Source organism: Abrus precatorius, unplaced genomic scaffold (genome assembly GCF_003935025.1).
Source record: "Abrus precatorius isolate BTA unplaced genomic scaffold, Abrus_2018 Scaffold7, whole genome shotgun sequence".
Classification (NCBI taxonomy): Eukaryota; Viridiplantae; Streptophyta; class Magnoliopsida; order Fabales; family Fabaceae; genus Abrus; species Abrus precatorius.
This window is the reverse complement of record NW_020874417.1, coordinates 25,758,136-25,777,529: the sequence shown is the minus strand read 5'-3', so window position 1 is coordinate 25,777,529 and position 19,394 is coordinate 25,758,136. Positions and strand designations below refer to the sequence as shown.

Below are 19,394 nucleotides of genomic sequence, written 5' to 3'. Positions count from 1 at the left end.
TCAACCTTTGGGTGATTCATAAATGTCTTATAAAATGAATTTTAATTAACCCATAAACAAATTATTTACAATTTAGCATCCATCTTATGGGTAATTGAAATGAAGTTCATCACTAATTTTATAATTAAATAAAATTACAGACTTGATCACTTTGGTGATTAACAAATCTATCATACATTTAATCCCAAAATTATAAGCATTCGTAAAATAATTCATATTTTTTATACATAATTTGCATTACTTTCAGAACAATTCTATATATATATATATATATAAAAAACATATAATGATGAAATCGAAAGTCGTGCCCAAAAGTTACACATTATGTAGGCAATTCTCTTTATCCATGTTCAGAAGGCAGTATATACATATATATAAAGAATAGGCATCCAAATCAAATTGACCAATGTATATATATATATATGAAACAAGCATACAATTACGCAATGTCAGACATGAACAATAATGCTTCTATATATTCAACATGAAATAACAATGCGAGAGTCAATCACGTCGCAGCGAAATTGTAATTCACAATGTCAAACACCAAATTGAAATCAAATTGAAATTGACATTCATGAGTATAGCGAAAAATAATGTAATGCGGTTCTTACCAAAATTTAATTTGAAATTTACATGACGAGAAGACATCCAACTACAGGGAAAGTATTCAGGATGTGATTTTATATGAATTTAATGTTTCTAATTGAAACACATAGCACAAATTCACTCATAGCATGGGCAACTAGGGTTCATAAAATTGGGAAAATTCATTTACGGAGAATCACAAATTCAATAATCTCTGCTCTAATACCACATGTAAAATTATTTATAGTGCATCATATAACATGTAACATTTACGGTACATCATACGGATCTTATAATTTATCATTCTCACAAATTCAATGACAAGAGAGACATACCTTTGTCCATTAAGTCCAATGAGAGTAAATCTTTTGTTCCTTGTACTCAATCTATCTCTTTGCCAATTTTGGTACTTTCTTTCTCACACGCTTGATGGTTAACAATGAGAAGCCTTCTTGGCAGAGACAGAACCCTTTTATATATTTTATTCAACCTCTATCAAGTTGATAACCGTAAGTAACTTCCCATAATAATCAATAAACCCTTTTATAGGCCCATGATGATATTTCATATGAGTCACATTATTTAATTAATTAATTTATTTTCCCAACAAGAAAGTCATAACAACATTATTTAGAGTTAATAAATAATTTTTTATAACCTATGGTACAACTTTTTTTAACTTGTTTTAATTATAAATTTTACTTTAATTCTTATAATATTTTTATGTGTAAGAAATAAAATAAAATTTATGTTATATATAAATATCATAATGAAAAAAATTATTACATATAAGAATTAAAATAAAAATAACAAGGATAGTTTAATTTTTTTTATTTGAGAAATTTTTTATAAACTTTTTATATAAAAAATAAAATAAAATATCACACAGTGATCACAATGATATTTAAATTTAATATAAATGACAAGTTAGAAAAATAAAAAAGCATATATTTTAGTTTCTAAATAAATTGTTTTTAAAACTCTGATTGCTAAGGCTTTTCGTATAAAGATAAAGGGATTTGACTGAAATTTTATTTATAATTCCAATTACAATTCATGTATATAAAAATGATTTTAAGAGAACATAACATGCACTACATACAGTTTATTTAAAATTAATAAATAAAAATAATAAAAATTTTGTTTGGTGCACATAAAAAAGGTATACATCAGCACCTGAAGTCATGAAGGCCAAGAATTCATTAGTATTTAAAAAAGAAAAAAGATTTAGTATTTGTGACACAAGAGATGGAAATAAGAGCGGGCTTGGTTTTTTAATATTCTTCCTTGCTGGATTGGCCCAGAGATAGAGATAAGGGTGGCCCATAGTCTTGTTCCATTCTCCGTCATTATCTTTTTTTTTTTTTTTATCTGATATAATTTAAATTCGACTTAAATTGTGCATTGAGTATGTATGTTATTCAAAATTTTTTACATGTATAAAAACTCAAAATCTTGATTAAATGGTATCAAGCCACCAACCTTCATTGGTTTTGTCATTATCTTTTTTTTTTCATTATTCAGTTTATTTTTATTTATATAACAACAAGATTTTAATTTTTTTTAATAAAAAATAGAATTAAAAGAATTTATTATAATTTGATCTTTTAATTTTATTTATCTTACTTTTGTTTCTTAAGCTTTTATAAACTAATCAATTTTCTTCATTTTAAATTAGTTAAATTTGGCTACTTTCATTAATTTATATTAATTTAAAAAGTTTAAATTATCATATTTTACTTAAAATATTTATAAATCAAATTAATTACATAATTTTAAACCTTTGTCGATTAAAAATTCATTAATCAAAATATGTAATTTTATATAAAAATAATTTCAGAATTTTAGAAAAATAAATGAAAAACAATATTTTCATAAATTTAAAAATGAAAATTCAATTTCATTAAAAATTTTAATAACATAAATTTATGAATTCAAACTAGTAAAAATAATTAAAACTACAGTTAAACCGTATATTTAAGTTGACATATATTTATTTATATTGCAAATAAGAATGTAAAGAAGGAGATTTTACCTAATTTGAGAATGTAATTGGTTTTCTTATTTTTTTTATCAACTATTAATTAAATTTTTTAAAAATATTTTATAATTTTAAAGTTAAAATATTCCAAAAATGACTTATTTTATATTATTTTTCTACAATAATAATTTTTAATATAAATACAGACTGATACTTTTACAATATTAATCAAACATTTAAATTTTTAAAAATTTATAAAAAAATATAATAATATATTTTTATTACAATTTTGAATATATTATCTCGTAATTTTTGGAAAAAAAAAACTTTTTATTTGCGAGTAATTAGCAAGATTCTGTTTTTAATTATAAAATAAAAGAGTTTATTGAATAATGTGGTGGAGTATAAACCCTCGAGTCGACAGTGAAGGGTGGAAGAAAAGAAGAGTGGAATTACACTGCAGAAGCAATAGCAAAGCCTTAACCGGGAGATATCAGAGAGAGGCTAAGGTACCTTTTTTTCTTCCTCTCCCGTCGTTTTATTTCGAAACGGATTAAATTTTAGGATCGCTTCGTGTTTTTACGAGTGGAATATTTCTGGTTACCGTATTGATAATTGGGAATAAGATTCGTTTATCTTTTCGGCGACGAGGAAAACAAAATTATGAAAAAAAAATAAATCATTGAGCTGAACCTGAGTTCATTTCTTTGTTCGCAGGTTGCTTCGTAGAAACTGGAATCATGTCTTGGTGCACCATTGAGTCCGATCCCGGTATGCTTAGTGAATGGTTTCTGTTTTCGACATGAATACGTGGTTAGAGTTGTGGCTAGGGTTAGGGCTCACAGTGTCTTTTTTATGTATAAATTTTGATGGTGCATTGTTTTAGACTTAAATTTTACTGTTTTTTTGGGACTCAGGTGTATTTACAGAACTTATTCAGCAAATGCAAGTGAAAGGCGTACAGGTATTTTTGTTGGATATATGTCTTTTTTTTTTTTTTCCGCTCATAGTTTTGACTTTTGAGCTTGGTGTAGGATGTTGATTTTTGTTTCTACTCTAGGACTTTTTGTTTCGCTAAGCATGCATTTTGGATAAAGAATTTAAAGGAAGTAATATATTTTATAAGTGGGTTTAAAATGATTTTGTTTAAAATTCCAGTTTGGATATCCAACAAACGAATTTTTAAAATTCGGAGTATTTTCATTGGGTAATTTTTGTAACTAATAAAAATGGATTTGAAGTTCCACCTTCAGAGAAGGGAATTTGAAAATTCTTTGTATGCTTCATACTAGGAAGCATGAAGAGTAGAAAATGAAATATTATAACATGAAAGGGGAAAGGGCTTCTCCTTCCCTCTACATCCCCGTAGGAATAGCTTTTACCTTGGTGAAGGTGTTTCTGTTCCTGACCATGTACTGAAGCCTGAACATATATTGGTTACTATTTCTTGCCACTCCAGAGCACTCTTTGGATCCAATCTTGGTCTGTCTCAACCTGACTTGAAAACTATCAGAGAAGTATTGATTTTAATTGTTCAACTGACAAATCTGCATATTTTTCAATTTAATGACCAAAGAAATTGTTTAATCTTGTCATTCAAAATAAATCTGGTAAATACCAGGGCCCAGCAAAATCATTTTTTTTTCATTCTGGTTTCAGTAAGAATTTTTTCTGTGCATGCTAACCTCATGCCTAGACATGTCTTGGCAGGTTGAGGAGCTGTATTCATTGGACCTTGACTCTCTCAACAGTCTTAGGTTGGTGTACTATCTCAGCTTGTCTTGAACTTCTAATGACAGTCATAGGTCATGACAATTAAAGTGTGAACAATTGCCTTCTCTCTGTTTTTGTGGGGATTTCATCCTCAATTTCAGGCCTGTTTATGGGTTGATTTTTCTTTTCAAATGGCGTCCAGGAGAAAAGGATGATCGTGTTGTAATCAAAGATCCCAACCCTAACTTGTTTTTTGCTAGCCAGGTTATTTTTTAATAATTAAAAGTCAATATCCTAATTTGCTTTTCACTTTATGTTTTTACTGATCTAGCAATCCATTTGTAGGTAATTAATAATGCTTGTGCAACCCAAGCGATCTTGTCTATTCTAATGAATTCACCAGATATTGACATCGGTCCAGAGTTGACTAAATTGAAAGAATTTACCAAGAACTTTCCTCCTGAACTCAAAGGTTTGGCTATCAATAATAGTGATGCCATACGTGCAGCACATAATAGCTTTGCAAGGCCAGAACCTTTTGTTCCTGAAGAGCAAAAGGTTGCTGGCAAAGATGATGATGTTTATCATTTTATAAGCTATCTACCTGTTGATGGGGTACTATACGAACTGGATGGATTAAAGGAGGGTCCTATCAGCCTTGGTCAGTGTTCTGGTGGGCAAGGTGATTTGGAATGGCTGAAGATGGTGCAGCCTGTGATCCAGGAGCGCATTGATAGGTATTCCCAAAGTGAGATAAGATTTAATCTCCTGGCAGTCATCAAGAACAGAAAAGAGATGTATACTGCTGAACTGAAGGAACTTCAGAAGAGGAGGGAGCGTATTTTGCAGCAGCTGGCAGCATCAAAGTCAGATAGACTGGTGGACAATAGCAATTTTGAGGTACTGAACAATTCTCTCTCTGAAGTAAATGCTGGGATTGAAGCTGCTACTGAGAAGATCTTAATGGAGGAAGAAAAATTCAAAAAGTGGAGAACAGAAAATATTCGTAGAAAACACAACTACATACCATTTTTGTTTAACTTTCTAAAGATTCTTGCTGAGAAGAAGCAGTTGAAGCCCCTCATTGAGAAGGCTAAGCAGAAAACAAGCAGCCCTAGGTGAAGAATGTTGTCAGTTTATAGAACCTTTTGTGTGGATTACCCCCCAGATATGGGTATTCCCATATGTATCACGTTGCACCTAGATGTTTTTTTAGCTGTCTATTTAGTATTGATGCACAAGCTTCTTCTGATCTGAGGTTTACTTTGTTTGGGAAAGATTCATGAGTTCTCTTTACTAGTGAATCTGGATTTAATAATATACTTTGCTAGGAGATGAATTTAATTAATCTTAAAAGCAATCGTTGCACCCCCCCCCCCTCCCTCTCTCCCCTTGGTTTCTCTTCCTGCAGGTGAAAGGAGAGAGCGTGAAATGTATACTGTTAACTCCTCGTTCATATAAGTTGAACAAAAGCTAGTGATATTAAGTACCTCTGAATAAATCGTGAAATGATTAAAAAAATTGTTTTGGAAAAGTTGATGACGACTCTGGGCTTACTGATTTTATTTCATGTGGGAATTATTGGGGGTCTAGTTTGGATACACTCGTAAGTAAGCACATAAGAGAAAATAAAATAAGGACATTAAATGAATAAAATTTACTCAGAGGTATGCTAGCATTAATTTACAGAGCACTGAATGGTCTGATCTCTTGATTCTCTTTAGAACAGAAGCAATGGACCCAGCATCTTTCTGTTTTTGGTTGCAGGCAACTCGATTGTTGATTCCCTTTTGGACGCATCATATCATCTCTTGTTATTTATGATCTGTTCCTGGCCAGCGTGGAACGTGCCTGATGCTTTTAGATTTACAAGCATATGTTTGAGTGAAACCATTTGATTTCAAGAAGAGAACGTACAAGAATTGTACGCCATTCTACGCTGTACCAACCTTGCTCTTTTATTAGCAGTATTTGGAATTTTGTGGTCGGTGTGTCTTCGAGTTTTTACTATGACTAAATTTATATTTTCACTAAAACTTGGCAATCCATAAGTATTTTTGAGAAAAAAAATACTTGATTTGATCATCATTGCTTCCAAAAATATTTATCCGTTGTCTTAAAAAAATAAAAAATTACATTTACTTTACTGAATGTAAAGAGAGTATCATGAACAATCCTAATAATATAAATAACAAATTTTAAAAGAAAGAGGCGTTGCTTTTTTTACAATAATTTATTTAAACGAGAATTTTAAAAAAATCGTAAGAGAATAACAAAAATGTTTCCGACAGTGAAAATGGAACGCGAATTAATCTCTTTGATTATGTTTAATATTTAATAGAAATTAAAACCACGAAGTTAACATTTGTTTATGGGAAGATAAAGAATTAAAAAGGCACGGTAAAGCAAAGGGAGTCCTTGCTAGTGTCTTGGTTCGGGACAGGAATCCAATTTCTCCTCCAGAGTATTGTGTTATATTGTATTGTATGGTATTGGCGCGGAGTGAAGAGTAAACCAGATCCTCAAACGTATCAGCAGTAATAGTTATAGGTATAATATATTTATATAGGTAGCGTGGTTAATCACTGATCAGATCAGCGTTGTGATCGTGGATCGAAAGAATGTTAAAATTCTTGAAAGAAGTGGTGGGTGGATCTGGAACGGGCCTCAAAGATCTCCCATACAACATCGGCGAACCTTACCCTTCTGCTTGGGGCTCTTGGCTTCATTGTCGCGGCACTTCCAAGGTAACTCACTCTTTCTTCTTCTTCTTATTGGTAAACACCTAATTCCCAACTACATAAAAACATTAATGTGTATGTCAATGTTAGCTTCAATTTGGAATTAGACCTTACTAATTTGACGTTAATATGGTTTTGGTTTCAGGATGATGGTTCTCCGGTGTCAATATTTTCTCTATCTGGGACCAATGCTCAGGACGGACATTTAGCTGCGGGTCGTAATGGTGTCAAGCGTTTACGCACTGTAGGTTTAATTTATTTCATGTTGCTGCGTGATTTCAACTTTTTTGGATTATTTTTCTTTTTAATGGTGCACTTTTTCAGGTTAGGCATCCAAATATTTTGTCGTTTCTTCACAGCACGGAGATTGAAACCTTTGATGCCGGTTCTCCTAAGGTTACAATTTATATTGTGACTGAACCTGTTATGCCGCTGTCGGACAAGATTAGGGAGTTGGGTCTCGAAGGTACACAAAGGTATCGGTGGAGTTCCTGCTTCATATCATGTATTTCTGCTGCTAAAGCATTCTATTTTAGTTCACTGGATTCAATAATTTATCTTGTAGTCTTTCATTGTACAATATTTCAATTGTAATGTTGTTTTATGGAAATTATGCAGCATGCTAAGTCAAGTATTGATTGGTTTATGAATCGAGTTGGTAGTATTCACTTGTTATATTTCACTCCTTATTGGGGTTGTAGGGATGAATATTATGCTTGGGGGCTGCATCAAATAGCAAAAGCTGTGAGCTTCTTAAATAACGATTGTAAACTTGTGAGTATACCCGAGCCAAAGATGATTTTATGCTCACCAGATGCTTTCTCAGTATTTTCTTGACTAACTTCGTATGTTTCAGGTTCATGGTAATGTTTGTTTGGCTAGTGTTGTTGTCACACAAACTTTGGACTGGAAACTCCATGCTTTTGATGTTCTATCCGAGTTTGATGGGAGTAGTGAAACTTCCTCTGGGCAAATGCTGGTAAGTTAGTGTTTGGAAATTGGGTGCAGTACCTTTTCTTGTCAGCTTTAGCGTTTCACATTGAATTTTTATTTTACCTTTTTTGTAAAGTTTGGATGTTAGCAACTCATCCTAGTAAAGTAATCCCTCTGCATACTTTAAAGTTTATTGGTATGACATTAAAAGGTCATGACTTTTTAACTCTCTGGCAGACTGAAGTGTGAATCTTGTTCTAAAGTTCTGCCATGCGTTGCTTCACTTCACTGGTCTTTTTTAGCATTTGAGCATCCATTTTTATAATGTGTCAATGGAAAAATTGAGTGACGTTTTATTGATGCTCTCTTGGAAGGGGTTTTCTTTCTTTTTTTTTGGGGGTGGGGGGGTGGGGGGGGGTGCATCTTGCAAGAATTTGATCAGGCCTTTTCATTGTTTATAAAAGTAAAAAATCTCAAATAGTGAAATCTAATCTATGTTCCTCATATTTTCCATTCAGCAATATGCATGGCTTGTTGGATCACAATACAAACCAATGGAGCTTGCAAAATCTGACTGGCCTGCAATTAAGAAGTCACCTCCATGGGCCATTGATTCTTGGGGCATGGGTATGTTATTTTCAGTTCCTATGATTAGGTGGAATGGAACAAAGGAATATTCTGGTATTGTTGCATTTTCACTTGCTTGTTGATGGTGACATTTAATGTCCTCTTATTGTCTGGCCTAGTCAATGTGATTGTATAATGTGAAACACAACTTATATTTTAGAACTGATTCTTGTTTATAAATGGTTGCTTCCATAAAAAGAAACAAATAAATTTTATAATTTGTTGAAATTACATTCTTTTTCTTACTACTGAAGATATAAAAACCAATATTGAAAATTGCCCAAAACATTGTTCACTTTTGCGAGTGTTGGTCCTTGAATTAGTATCGAAGTTTCTATGATAAAGTGATTAGGAATTCAACCCTTCACTGCCACCCCTTCTTCTAAATAAAGTTGAATTTCAGCATAGGTAGATTGAGCCTGTATGATATCTATGTTTCAGGCCCAAAGGGCTTATTTATGAGGAGGTATGTTAGTGATATAAAAACAAGTCTTGAACCATCACCTAACAACTTGAGCTTTTTGGAGAATTGTCCTTTACACTTGCTTACATAATGAAGTACAATGAATGAAAATCCATTTTGTTTTTGGGGCTTGGTTATGTTTCTACTTGCCCTTTTTGCTAAGAAGGGATCATAAATATCATGTTAGTTCTTAAGGAGAAAGGAAAGAGCTATAAATAAAATATCTTTAATCCTTAAAACTAGTAAGATGGTTGAAAAACAGTTAAGGTGATTTACAAATGTGCAAAGATGGTCACTCTAGACACTTGTGATAAAGGTTGATTGTATGGTTTTTAGTTCTATGAATAAGAGTAGAAAAAGGCTAAAAAGAACCCTGGAGGTAATCATTAAAAGTGAATTCATGATAAATAATATCTCTACAAATTTGATTTTTGACAGCTTAGTGGCATTGTATAATCCATGTAACTTACCTCACAGTCACATAGTAGGATAAATATTTGTTGTTGTTAAATCTACATTGCATAATGTTGCTGATAATGGCCAATCAATTGTATGTATTGTGGACTTTTTTTATATATTTTGTTTTACCTTTCTCTCATATAAATCTTCTTTAAGAATATGTTCACATATTAGAGGAATATTAATTTAAATTACGTTAATTTACACAGATTTTGTAGGTTCAAAGATTTAGCTTGTCCTTTTTTGTCTTTTTCTTTCCAAATAGACCTCTCTAATTCAATAAAAATTCTTATTTTATAGGTTGCCTAATCTATGAGCTATTTTCTGGTATAAAGTTGGGCAAAACGGAGGAGTTGCGCAACACTGCCTCCATTCCCAAGGTCAGACTGCTTAGGAATTTAATTTTGGTTTGTTTTTGTAGTTATTACTGCATATAAAAGATTAAGCAAGGTTTTACTCTGTCAGTTACTTTTATTTCTCATTCTAATGAAATATTCATACTTCATCTCTGTTATATCTTTTTTTCTTTGCCTCACAGTCTCTGCTTCCAGATTACCAGCGGCTACTGAGTTCCATGCCTTCTCGTAGATTAAATACAGCTAAGCTTATAGAAAACAGTGGTGAGTGATTCTTGATGTACTTACAGTTATCATTTATTGAATCTTTGTTAACTTATCATTGTGGTACTTTTACTGCTTCCTTTGAAGGATTCATGTTTTTCAGTTTATCTTATAAGCTATATAGGATCCAGTGTTTGTTATATCTAGGTAGTAGGTATTTGGGCTCATTGTTATTGCCTTTAGAATTGTCGTAGACTGTAGCTGAGAATAGCATGAGAATACATTGGTAATTTGTCGTATATTGACAATATGGTATTAGTTATAGCTAAATGGTTTTTGAGATGGATGCTTATTATAGTTTTTGGATGGAAAGATGTTTTGTGTTTAACTTAATGTGTTCCAGTAAAGCTTTGTAGTTTATCAGAATGCAGTTAAATCTGAAATGTGCTCTATAACTTTAACTTCCTGACTAGATTGTAGAAAGAGAATCAGAGAAATTTGGTGGCTTTTCTTGAAAAGAGGATTAATCACCGGAGGAAGGGGGGGGGGGTTGTATGCATAGGTGTTTTGTGTTTTTTAAAGTTAATTGATTTTAGCCTTTCCATATTTAAAAGGGAACTCTCTACTTCATGATCAGGTGAAAAATTCTCTACTCTGTGATCAGGTGAAAATAAGCAAAAATAAAATCTGGTTCAATAATCTATACCACATTCTAAATGTTTGCCTTTCTTGTTTTGAACTTTTGATAATTATCATTTTTGTAGTCCCGATGTAATTCATTAATCCTCTGTAACCCTTTCTGTGTATTTATTTTAAGTTTGTCGGTAATGAATGTGCAGAGTATTTTCAAAATAAGTTGGTAGACACAATACATTTCATGGAAATTCTTAGTTTGAAAGATAGTGTTGAGAAAGACACCTTCTTCCGCAAGCTACCAAATTTAGCAGAGCAGCTTCCTCGTCAGATTGTGTTGAAAAAGGTATGTCTCTTTTGAAATTCTGATTGTAAATTTTTAACATGATCCACGGTTTATCCCAATTGATTATGTCGGACAATTTTGGTTTTCACAGTTACTTCCTTTATTAGCTTCTGCACTTGAATTTGGTTCAGCTGCTGCGCCCGCTTTGACTGCAATATTGAAAATGGGTTCCTGGCTTTCAGCTGATGAGTTCCGTGTCAAGGTGTATGACAATTTCAATACCTTTATGATGCTCCTTTTCCATTTTTTTTTACTGTGCTTCATTCTATCTCCCTCTCTAATCAGGATTCATCTAATGCTTATGTTGGATTTCTATATATAATATATAGGTGCTTCCAACAATTGTTAAACTCTTTGCCTCCAATGATCGAGCTATTCGAGTTGCCCTTCTTCAACATATTGATCAATATGGGGAGTCATTATCAGCTCAAATTGTTGATGAGCAGGTATGTAGTCAGAACAAGATGGTTTAATATCTTCTTTTTATTTTTTTTTGTCATATAATATACAAAGATCTGTTAACAATGTGGATACTTTGCTTTATTGTTGACACTTATGATCAGGTTTACCCCCACGTTGCTACTGGGTTTGCTGATACATCTGCTTTTCTGAGGGAACTTACACTCAAGTCCATGCTAATTCTGGCTCCAAAAGTATGTCTATTTATTATGTTCATGTTTGCAAATTTTTCTTCCCTTTTGGTTTTACTTTAAAAATGGGAGATATTATTTGTCTAATTAGCACTGTGGACTTGTGAAATTTGTTATGACAGTTATATTGCTAGTACTGGCTTTTGGTGTTTGTTTGCGTGGTAGGTATAATGTACAGTTCATTTTTTAATTATATTGATTTAGGAAAGAATTCAACAAATTAATATTAGTGATTTACTGATTTGGGGCTAAGTTGTGACTAGATCTAACGTGATATTGTATGCCTTGGTATCTCAATGATCTTAATGGGTTGTTTGAGGGGAGGGATGGTGCTTTGAATGTTATCCATGTTTGGTAAGTTTAATATCTTGCCATGTTTAGTAGAGGTCAGAGCTTGAGAATTAGTGTCACGGAGAAGCTGTTATTGCTTCCTCGTAGAACTAGTTTGCTTTTTTAATATGTATTTGAATAAATGTTTTCTAACACTCAGATTTGGTTACTGAGTTTGCATAAATGATGTTTAATGCATATCAATGAGATATTTGATTGCTTTTGATTCTCAATAATAATACCAAATGGTCACTGAATTCTGATTGATTCTTATTTATTTATTTTTAAATTTGATATAAGAAGAAATTCATCAAGACAGAAAAATTTACAAAGTGGAGGATAAGGAGTCCTCCTAAACAAAAGAGAAAAATGGAAAAGTACATAGAAAAATAAAGTCAACAGAACAAAGCTACCCAATCCCTCAATATGTGTTACTGAACCCTGTTAAAAATGCAATGTGTTCAAAAACTCAGTTTCTTTATCTTTGTTGTTCCTTTTTTTCCTTTTCCCCCTCCCAATTTTTCTCTTCTATGTGATGAAGCTTTTGTGGTTAATTTTTTTATTTGCTAAGATGTTATTTGTCTTATAATTGCAGCTGTCTCAAAGGACCATCTCAGGGTCATTATTAAAGCATTTGTCAAAGTTACAGGTACTGCCTTGACCATTATTAATGTGTGTGGAATTAAAGATGACTTAGTGAAGAATACTTAAAATTTACTGATAACCTGACTGCCAATTTGAATCATTTTATTGAAATGGAGGCATTATAAGTTTTTTTGCGTAGTGGGGATGAGGCGGGGCTCTGGGTAATTAAAAATATAATTTTTCCTGGCATTTTGTTTTCTAAAATTTTAAAAATCTGCAATTTGTTTTGTAGGTTGACGAAGAACCAGCTATACGAACAAATACTACCATCTTATTGGGAAATATTGCAAACCACTTAAATGAAGGGGTATGATATGATATCTGCTCATTCAATAGTTTGCTGTACTTTATTTAATGTTAGTAGTGTATATTCTTTGGTTAATTGACTCCTCAGAGCTATTTTTTCAGACAAGAAAGAGAGTGTTGATTAATGCATTTACAGTCCGTGCTTTACGTGATACCTTTCCACCTGCTCGAGGAGCAGGTATTAGAATTGCTCCCATCTATCTATCAATCTTTTTCTTCAGTTTTGCAGTTGATGAATTATTCAAACAGTATCTTCTCACCATTTTAAGTTTTGATTTTTCAGGTATTATGGCCTTATGTGCCACTAGTTCCTACTATGACATCACAGAAATTGCAACTCGGATTCTTCCTAATGTTGTTGTACTCACAATTGATCCTGACAGGTTATATCCTGCTGAATGCTGATGGTTTACTATATCCTTATATTCCTGTTGCCATTTGTGGATAAGGAGTTCTCTAGTAAATTGATTTCCCACCACTCAATATTTTTTTGTGTTTGGTCTTCTTTTTTTTTTTTTGTTAAGAAAATAGTTGTATTGCTGCTTAATTCTTTTTTTTTTTTTTATGTTTTTAATTTTTGACTATAGAATCTTGAATACCGGATGTTCTTTTGTATGATTAGTTATATTTATATTTGTGTATGTGCCACTTTTGGGTGTTCTGCCAATTATGGATGTTTCTGATTTTTGAAGGCAGTGATTATATGTTATTCTTGTCATGGTTCAAACAGTGATGTTCGATCTAAGGCATTTCAAGCTGTTGATCAATTTTTGCAGATGGCGAAGCAATATTATGAAAAGGTATAGTCTGGAATTCTTTTTAGTAATATGGTTCTTAAATCTGGTTGTATATCTGTGAGAAGAACCTTGATGTAAGTTTAAAATTATATATATATATATATATATATATATATATATATATATATATATATATATATATATATATATATTTATTACAACTTCTGATTTCATATATTAAATCCACCCCCATATAATAAATTGTAATACAATCTCTTTGGAGCAGCTTAGAGGCTATGTTCGGATTGATGGAAAGGAATGAAATGATACTCAGTTCCATTATTTAGATGTTTAAAATAAGATGGAATGGAATGGAACTTGAAGTAATGCATGCCATTTGATCTAATACACCTCTTTTTCTTCCCCTCTGATTCAGGGGTATGGGATGGAACCAATCTTTTTTCAACCATCATAAAATATCCAAAAAATGGAATGGTAAAATTTTTGCATTCTATTCCCTTCCACACCTCTTCTATTCCAATCCACTCACCATTAGATATCAAAAAGTGTATTTTCCCTAAGAGTGTGTTTGGATGAGATATTTCAAGGGAGTAATTCATTTTTTGAAAGAATTTACAATTTTATGGGTTAAAATTTGTTGTTTGGATATTGAATTTTAAAGAATTTAAAATTCTAGGAATTTTAGGGGGATTTTTAATAGACTAAAATCAGAGAATTCTAAATCCTAACAAAAAAGTGAGAATTTGAAATTGTTTTATTCATTTATTGTGTTTCATTCATATTTTTATTTAATTATGGTTGATTAAATAATTTAAATTTCATATTTTCAATTAATTTTGTTAAATGTAGTGATAATTTTATTTTATTTTTAAGAATGTAAGTAATTTAATTACTCTATCCAAACAAAATATTTTAAAATAATAGAAATTTAAATGATGTAATTTAAATTTCTTAAAATTTTAAATTCTCTAAAAGTTTTTATTACCTCATCCAAACACAAACTTGAACTATAATTTTTTAACATTTTATAAATTCTAAATTCATTTTTTAATTACTAACTATAATTTTAAGAGGGCAAGCCTTAGTGCAATGGTAAGGTTATTGCCTTTTGATCTTAAGGTTATGATGAGATCAAGTCTTGGAAACAGCCTCTCTCTGGCACTGCGAACATCTACCCTCCTCAAACATAACTAGGTCACCCTTTGGTTTCTTTAAATCTATATTTTATTTTACCAAAACTAATTATGCATGTCTCCCTTATAATTTCAAACAATTTTCTTTTAATTAATGTTTTTTAGATTTTACCTAACTCTAGAAATAGTAGTGCAATATGTGACGTAGCTGGTTCCTTATTATCCTTTACATGCTATCTCCAATTATACTTTTTTACTAATAATGCTGTTTGGTAGATTCTTTTAATTAAAAAACACATTTATTATAACGACATTTTGTTGTGTGAAGAAAGCACGAGTCAATTATTCCACGTTTTGTGGGTTCTCCCTGGATGCCTTCATGTCATTATGTAAACTAAAAATATTTTGGATGATCTTCATGAGCATACAGCTGAAGAAGCTACATCCTTACCATATATGTACAGACTGACTAATCTTTTGCTTATGCACCATCATGGTCTTGATTGTAGTAGTACATTTTTTGCAATAGTAATGGAAGTATGACATCAAGGTTGAAACCATAGGAAATTTTGTGGGGTTTAACAAATGTTATCTGTATTGGACAAATATGAGAAAACCTAATATTAAAAAGTATGACTTACACAGTTCGGTGTTGCACCATATTAAAAAAAAAGCTCGTCTTATGTGGTGGGCCAATTTTCTTAGTTTTTTAGATCAGCTGGAAGTTTAAATAGTTGTCTTTAATAGTGACAGTTTCCCTCTTTAATGGTGATTTATGATACTGATTCATGCTCTTATCTATCTCTGTTATATAGACAAATACAGCAGAGGCTACTGAGGCTTCAGGCATGGGAATCTCATCAATTCCAGGAAATGCTAGTTTACTTGGGTAAGTTGGTCCAAATTTTGTGCGGCTAGGCAGTTCAATGTTAAGCAAAAAAGTTCTAGCAATAGGGTCTGCATGACTTTCTTTTAAGTAATTTAGAATCCATTATTTAAGAAGTTCCCCTTTCTTGTTCTAGATTAGTGTCAGTTAAAAATACAAAGTATGATAGCTAAATCTTGATTTCTTGTATAGCATAGAATAAATAGTAACAGTAATACAAATAGCTAAAAACTTTATTTAGGGGCCACATAAATTGGGAGTGGCCTGCTGAGGATTACAGATTGGTGGATTGTAATGCTAAACCGTAGAAGCTTGCAGTTTTAACTAACTAATTGGTAGAATGTGTACGCATGCATGCACGTGTCTTTGATACAATGATATACTACAGCAGAAATTGCCTTTTGTTTGGGACTTAGAGAGGGGTGTGATTGCTAGTGTACAATATATAAACTAGGTAAATGATTCTACCTTTTGTTGCACGCTACTATTGATAAGGTACTTAATCGAAAAAGTTAGTACCTGGGTGTAGTCTTGTCTATTACTTAAGGAGTTCTGCATAATATTTGTTTACCTGATTTTCTAGCAGAGCTTCAGTATTCTTTAATGGAGCTGTTTCTTCATATTTATCTCATCAGTTCTGACTTATCTCTCATTGCTGTGTAGATGGGCCATGAGCTCCTTGACTCTGAAGGGTAAACCTTCTGATCATCCTCCAGTTGCTTCTGTGAGTTCTAGTATGCCTGCTCCAACATCTTCTAATGCCAGCTCAGGTATGCCAAATGAGCAGTTTTTGTTATTTTAAATGTGATTTGATTAGTGCTATTTCCTCTGAATATGTGATTAAATCTTCCCCTCCCAATTTTGGCCTGCTTAGCATCAAGCTCTTGAGTAGCCTTTGTTTTCACAACTGAACATCTAAAAAGTGTATCATGATTCTCTAAATAACTTTAAATCCTAGTAATGCTTTTGTAACCAACTTCAGCCACTCACACATCACTGGAATAATGTCATCACCTTTGATGTTCATTTGAGAGGTAAATATGAAAGCAATTTTGAGAATGATGAGTGTATGTGTTAAGAGGGTGGAATCATCCTCTTGAATAACAAATTGCAAGAGAAAAGTTCTTGGTATACTTGTTCTCTCTCTTTCTCTTGTTTCTGAGAGAGCTTAGCAAAAAATTGAGCTGCAGCTCCTATTATGAGATGAGTCGGCAAAACTTGTGGCGCATATCACTCCTTTCTTGTTCATCTTTTTGTGCTTGGTCTGCTGCACCTTCTCCACATTTAAAGACAGATGCTTTTTCTTGTGGATGAAGGGGTTTAAGGTCATTGAAATCTATACCTGTCACATTCTTTTTTTGAAATGGCTTACGTACATGTTGGGGCCCAAAAAAGTCAAACTGATTATACCCAGGGGTGATTTTGTGTTATTATTATTTGAAGACAAATAAGGAGAAGAAAAGTGGAAACTGAGGGGGAAGGCATGACTGAAACTCTCATTCCTTATCTCCCTATCCACCTTTGAGGCAAAGCTATTCAATCTTCTCTCTTATTTGACCTTTTGATGCCTCGTTAATTTGTTCTGCTTCATTGCAGTGGCTTCCTTCTGGGCATATCTTTACAATTTAAGTTTATTTCACTTCTTTTTGGGTATTCTAGCTGTAGATACTCCTTCAACAGCACCTGTTCGTGTAAGCTCCACAACAGATTTTGCTGAACATCCCATTCCGACATCCCCAACATCAACAGATGGCTGGGGAGATCTAGAGAATGGAATTGACGAGGATCATGAAAATGACAAGGATGGATGGGATGATCTGGAACCACTTGAAGAAATAAAGCCAACTCCAGCTCTTGCTAACATTCAAGCAGCTCAAAGGCGGCCAGTTTCTCAACCTGTTTCACAGACAAAACAAGGTATTAATCATTCAACTATTAGTATTTTGGTTGGCATTTCCTCATTTCCATTGACTGCAAGTTCTGTTAATAATTTTCAAATGTCAGGTTGAAAGTTTATCTATGTACTAGCGTCTAAAAAATATATTGATTAACGACAATATCCTCACAAAGTGATTGATGTTAGTGTATGAACTAGTTCAGGTTTGCATTTAACGATTGGACTGGCATTTAGTGAATTAGTTTAGTTACCTTTTACTTAGAAATGAACTTTGAGATTTTGTTGTATGCTAGGATGGTATTAATATGAATATTAGTGAAAATATTACAGTTATTGTTTAGAGATGCTGCTGCCATTTTAGATAGCCTGTGATCTGCGCTTAAAACTTTAAAGTTGGACAATGTCCCTTAATTCAAAAGGAATATTCCCAACCCAAATTACTCAATAGTCAATTCATTTACTTATTTGGTGAATTTTATGTACTCGTACTAATTGGAAGGTTTATTTATTTTAGCCTCAAGTTCGCGTTCCAAAAGTACACCAAAGTTGAGCAAGGATGAAGATGATGATTTGTGGGGTTCCATAGCGGCTCCTGCTCCAAAAACTTCAAAACCTTTAAATTTAAAATCAACTGGAACTGATGATGATGATCTTTGGGCTGCCATTGCTGCTCCTGCACCCACTACTAAGGCCAAGCCCTTATCAGCTGGCCGAGGTCGCGGTGCCAAACCCGCCGCCCCAAAATTAGGTGCTCAGCGGATAAACCGGACATCATCCGGGATGTAAACCGGTTTGCTTCTTGGGGGAAATCAAAAGGAACAAGGAAATATTAAATCTGTACATTGCCTTATTTTTTTCTGGTGGCTGTTGATCATGTTAAAATACAGAAATCCATCTACAATATGAATTAGATTGGTGCTTTCCATTAGCATAATTGATTTTGTAATATTCTTTAAGTGTCGGGATTTTTCTTTGAAGGGAAATCTTAAGGGTAGCAATTATTTTAAGGCAACTAGTTATGGTACTCACTATATATTTTGGGGGTATGTTCATTTTGTTTTTGGGTGTCGAACGATTAACATTTTACATGCAATGTAATTAGTTTCATGTTTTGTTATAGTAAAGTATTTTTTTTTATTATTATTAACATCATTTTTAGGTATTGAACATTTACATTTTCATGCACTGTAATTAGTTTCGCATTGTTATAGGATGTGATTATTGGTACTTTCAAGTGTTTATTGATACTTATATTTAAGTGATTTTTTTAAAATGTTTTTTTCTCTTATAATTATATTAATAATAGATATTTTAATTACTTAAATAGGAGTGGTAATAATCACGAGAGGGACAATATAAATAGTTTATATTAAGTAACAATTTGAAACATCATTATAAAATTTAAAATTAAGTAATCAGTTTCAATTATAAAATTACTACACTACAAGATTTATAGAGTAAATAATCAAAATGGTAAAATGATTAGTGTTTCTTATATAAAATTTTAAAACAAAAAAGGATAAAAACAAAGTGATAATTGTACAAATAAAAATAAAAATAAAATGAAATTTATTTTCTAAAACTAAAGAGTTTCTTAGCATCCAGCGTGTACTGTGTTTACATGTTTATCCCATTTTCCATCACGTTAGTCATATGCAAAGTTGTTCATTCGGTTTTGATCTCGTGTCAGTGAATCGATAATTTTTTGAAAAATTTTCGAAAGAATGGTCACCTTGAAATTTGGA

General features: G+C 32.2%; 2 protein-coding genes across 3 annotated transcripts; both read left to right on the top strand.

Moving 5' to 3' along the window:
• The first annotated feature begins 2,975 nt into the window (after positions 1 to 2,975).
• Positions 2,976 to 5,639, top strand: LOC113872419 (ubiquitin carboxyl-terminal hydrolase 2-like). 2 transcript variants are annotated; one of them, XM_027509959.1, is made up of 6 exons: positions 2,976 to 3,078; positions 3,287 to 3,340; positions 3,487 to 3,533; positions 4,280 to 4,326; positions 4,444 to 4,546; positions 4,628 to 5,639. In XM_027509959.1, the coding sequence occupies exons 2-6, from the start codon at positions 3,310 to 3,312 to the stop codon at positions 5,402 to 5,404; spliced, it is 1,005 nt and encodes a 334-aa protein (XP_027365760.1). In that variant the 5' UTR covers positions 2,976 to 3,078; positions 3,287 to 3,309; the 3' UTR covers positions 5,405 to 5,639. The 2 variants fall into 2 exon arrangements, with proteins under 2 accessions (XP_027365760.1, XP_027365762.1); XM_027509961.1 differs by having other exon boundaries at positions 2,988 to 3,077; positions 3,283 to 3,340; positions 4,628 to 5,537.
• An 857-nt stretch (positions 5,640 to 6,496) lies between these two features.
• LOC113870913 (N-terminal kinase-like protein) lies at positions 6,497 to 18,793 on the top strand. Its single transcript, XM_027507458.1, has 21 exons — positions 6,497 to 7,029; positions 7,169 to 7,267; positions 7,348 to 7,499; positions 7,725 to 7,797; positions 7,880 to 8,002; positions 8,475 to 8,583; positions 9,806 to 9,885; positions 10,044 to 10,125; positions 10,905 to 11,044; positions 11,136 to 11,246; positions 11,374 to 11,490; positions 11,608 to 11,697; positions 12,620 to 12,673; positions 12,902 to 12,976; positions 13,078 to 13,153; positions 13,259 to 13,358; positions 13,706 to 13,775; positions 15,682 to 15,755; positions 16,416 to 16,522; positions 17,412 to 17,669; positions 18,164 to 18,793. Exons 1-21 carry the CDS (start codon positions 6,904 to 6,906, stop codon positions 18,433 to 18,435), a joined length of 2,388 nt encoding a protein of 795 aa, XP_027363259.1. The 5' UTR covers positions 6,497 to 6,903; the 3' UTR covers positions 18,436 to 18,793.
• Positions 18,794 to 19,394: the final 601 nt, after the last annotated feature.